Source organism: Aristolochia californica, unplaced genomic scaffold (assembly GCF_029961685.1).
Source record: "Aristolochia californica isolate CCGP_79_NKW_82.1479 unplaced genomic scaffold, dmAriCali1.0.hap1 SCAF_2, whole genome shotgun sequence".
Classification (NCBI taxonomy): domain Eukaryota; kingdom Viridiplantae; phylum Streptophyta; class Magnoliopsida; order Piperales; family Aristolochiaceae; genus Aristolochia; species Aristolochia californica.
This window is the reverse complement of record NW_027181881.1, coordinates 40,045,948-40,047,390: the sequence shown is the minus strand read 5'-3', so window position 1 is coordinate 40,047,390 and position 1,443 is coordinate 40,045,948. Positions and strand designations below refer to the sequence as shown.

Below are 1,443 nucleotides of genomic sequence, written 5' to 3'. Positions count from 1 at the left end.
CTCTTTGCCCAGGAGTAGGGGAAGAGAACGAATCAAACAGAGAAGAGAAGATTTTTTCTTTTTTTCCTTTTCAGTTCTTCAGGTTCTCGTTTATCTTTTGTTCATTGCTTCATATGATGCCAATACTGTAGAATTACTTCACGTATGGAGACGGACAAGATATAGCTTAATCATATGAAGCTTACAGCTCGCCTACTTTTGGCTGGCATCGTTTGTTTCTCAGCATCTGGGCTCCAATGGAAAAGCTGTCGTCTTCGGAACTTTTATTTTGGGACGGGAGTATCACAAAAAAGTAAAATACAAGAGGACACCTAATGAGAACAGACATTGACGTCACATGATCGAAATGATGAAAGACCAACTCTTTTGAGAACAATTTCCACAGCAGAATGTGAAAGAGCTTTAACGTGTCATCGCCTGCGCCACAACCGGTGCTGCCGTCGCTCCGCGGTTCCACTTTGCTACATTCCCTTGCCAACCTTTGCAAATGAACAAAGTCAGCGCATTCAACCGCGATCAAAGCAAGATAGAACGCCCCACTCTTTTTCCAGTGAATGGCCATTGCACAGGATGAAGATAAAAAATGAAAACGAGCTGGGTTTGCTTTGATTTACCTAAGGAGGGATCAACTCCGCGGTTCCTCAGCTCCCTGTACTCCTGACAAAGAGCACAAGCTGTGCAACACCAATGGACGAGGCAGTCGTTACATGGCGCTTCCTGCAACTGGTACTGTGATCTTAGCTTAGCTCGATACCCAGAAGCGTATAAACAGATACAACCGATGGAGCCCATGAGATAATACAGACAACCTGCCGCTCCACAGGCTACAGAACACAAAGGAGAGAGGAGTCAAAAACGGGAAATGGTGGAAGCCTACATGTTAATGGACTTACATGTTGTTCCTTGGTCTAAAACCTCAGCAATCTGTCCAAACGTGACGCAGGGAAAACACCACGTAATGCAGGCTGGAAGAGAAGGGACCAAGCTGTTAGCAAATAAGGACAAATTCACCATGAATCACGTTCAGAAGAGGGGAAAGTTTTGCCACTAATTGCTTACAGTGGCAAGGATCCTCGCAGCAGTCACAGATGCCAGTGGTCCACTGTCCAGGAATGCTACCATTGGGAACCGACTGGTTTGGAATTGATTGATGGAATTGGGTTCCTTGGGCAGGATACTGAAGTGGCTCTGGTATTGGAGATTTCTCATGATGCCCATTACCAGGATACATTGCTGAGAGAGAGAGAGAGAGAAGGAAAGCTGTGGAACGAGAGAGTTTCAGCCTTTCTGGGTCTTAAATAAGAGAAATCTACGTTGCTGAGCCAAAGGTTGACCAAGAACTGAATAGATATACATGTCAACGAACAACACGTCCATGGATGATCCTTTTTCTTTATCTGTAATCCGTTAGATTCCAGGAACAAAATTAAAATAAAGATATCC

General features: G+C 44.6%; 1 protein-coding gene across 1 annotated transcript; it reads right to left on the bottom strand.

Moving 5' to 3' along the window:
- Positions 1-371: 371 nt before the first annotated feature.
- Positions 372-1,231, bottom strand: LOC137955061 (protein PLANT CADMIUM RESISTANCE 3-like). Its single transcript, XM_068801934.1, has 4 exons — positions 1,060-1,231; positions 894-965; positions 615-824; positions 372-479 (listed from the first exon to the last, which is right to left on the bottom strand). The coding sequence occupies exons 1-4, from the start codon at positions 1,229-1,231 to the stop codon at positions 403-405; spliced, it is 531 nt and encodes a 176-aa protein (XP_068658035.1). The 3' UTR covers positions 372-402.
- Between the last annotated feature and the right edge of the window lie 212 nt (positions 1,232-1,443).

Coding starts and splice junctions, on each gene's coding strand:
- LOC137955061 (XM_068801934.1), bottom strand. CDS start 1,231: ATGTATCCTGGTAATGGGCATCATGAGAAATCTCCAATACCAGAGCCA. Junction 825..893: donor TTTAGACCAAGGAACAACAT/GTAAGTCCATTA, acceptor TGTGTTCTGTAG/CCTGTGGAGCGGCAGGTTGT. Junction 480..614: donor CGGAGTTGATCCCTCCTTAG/GTAAATCAAAGC, acceptor TCATTTGCAAAG/GTTGGCAAGGGAATGTAGCA.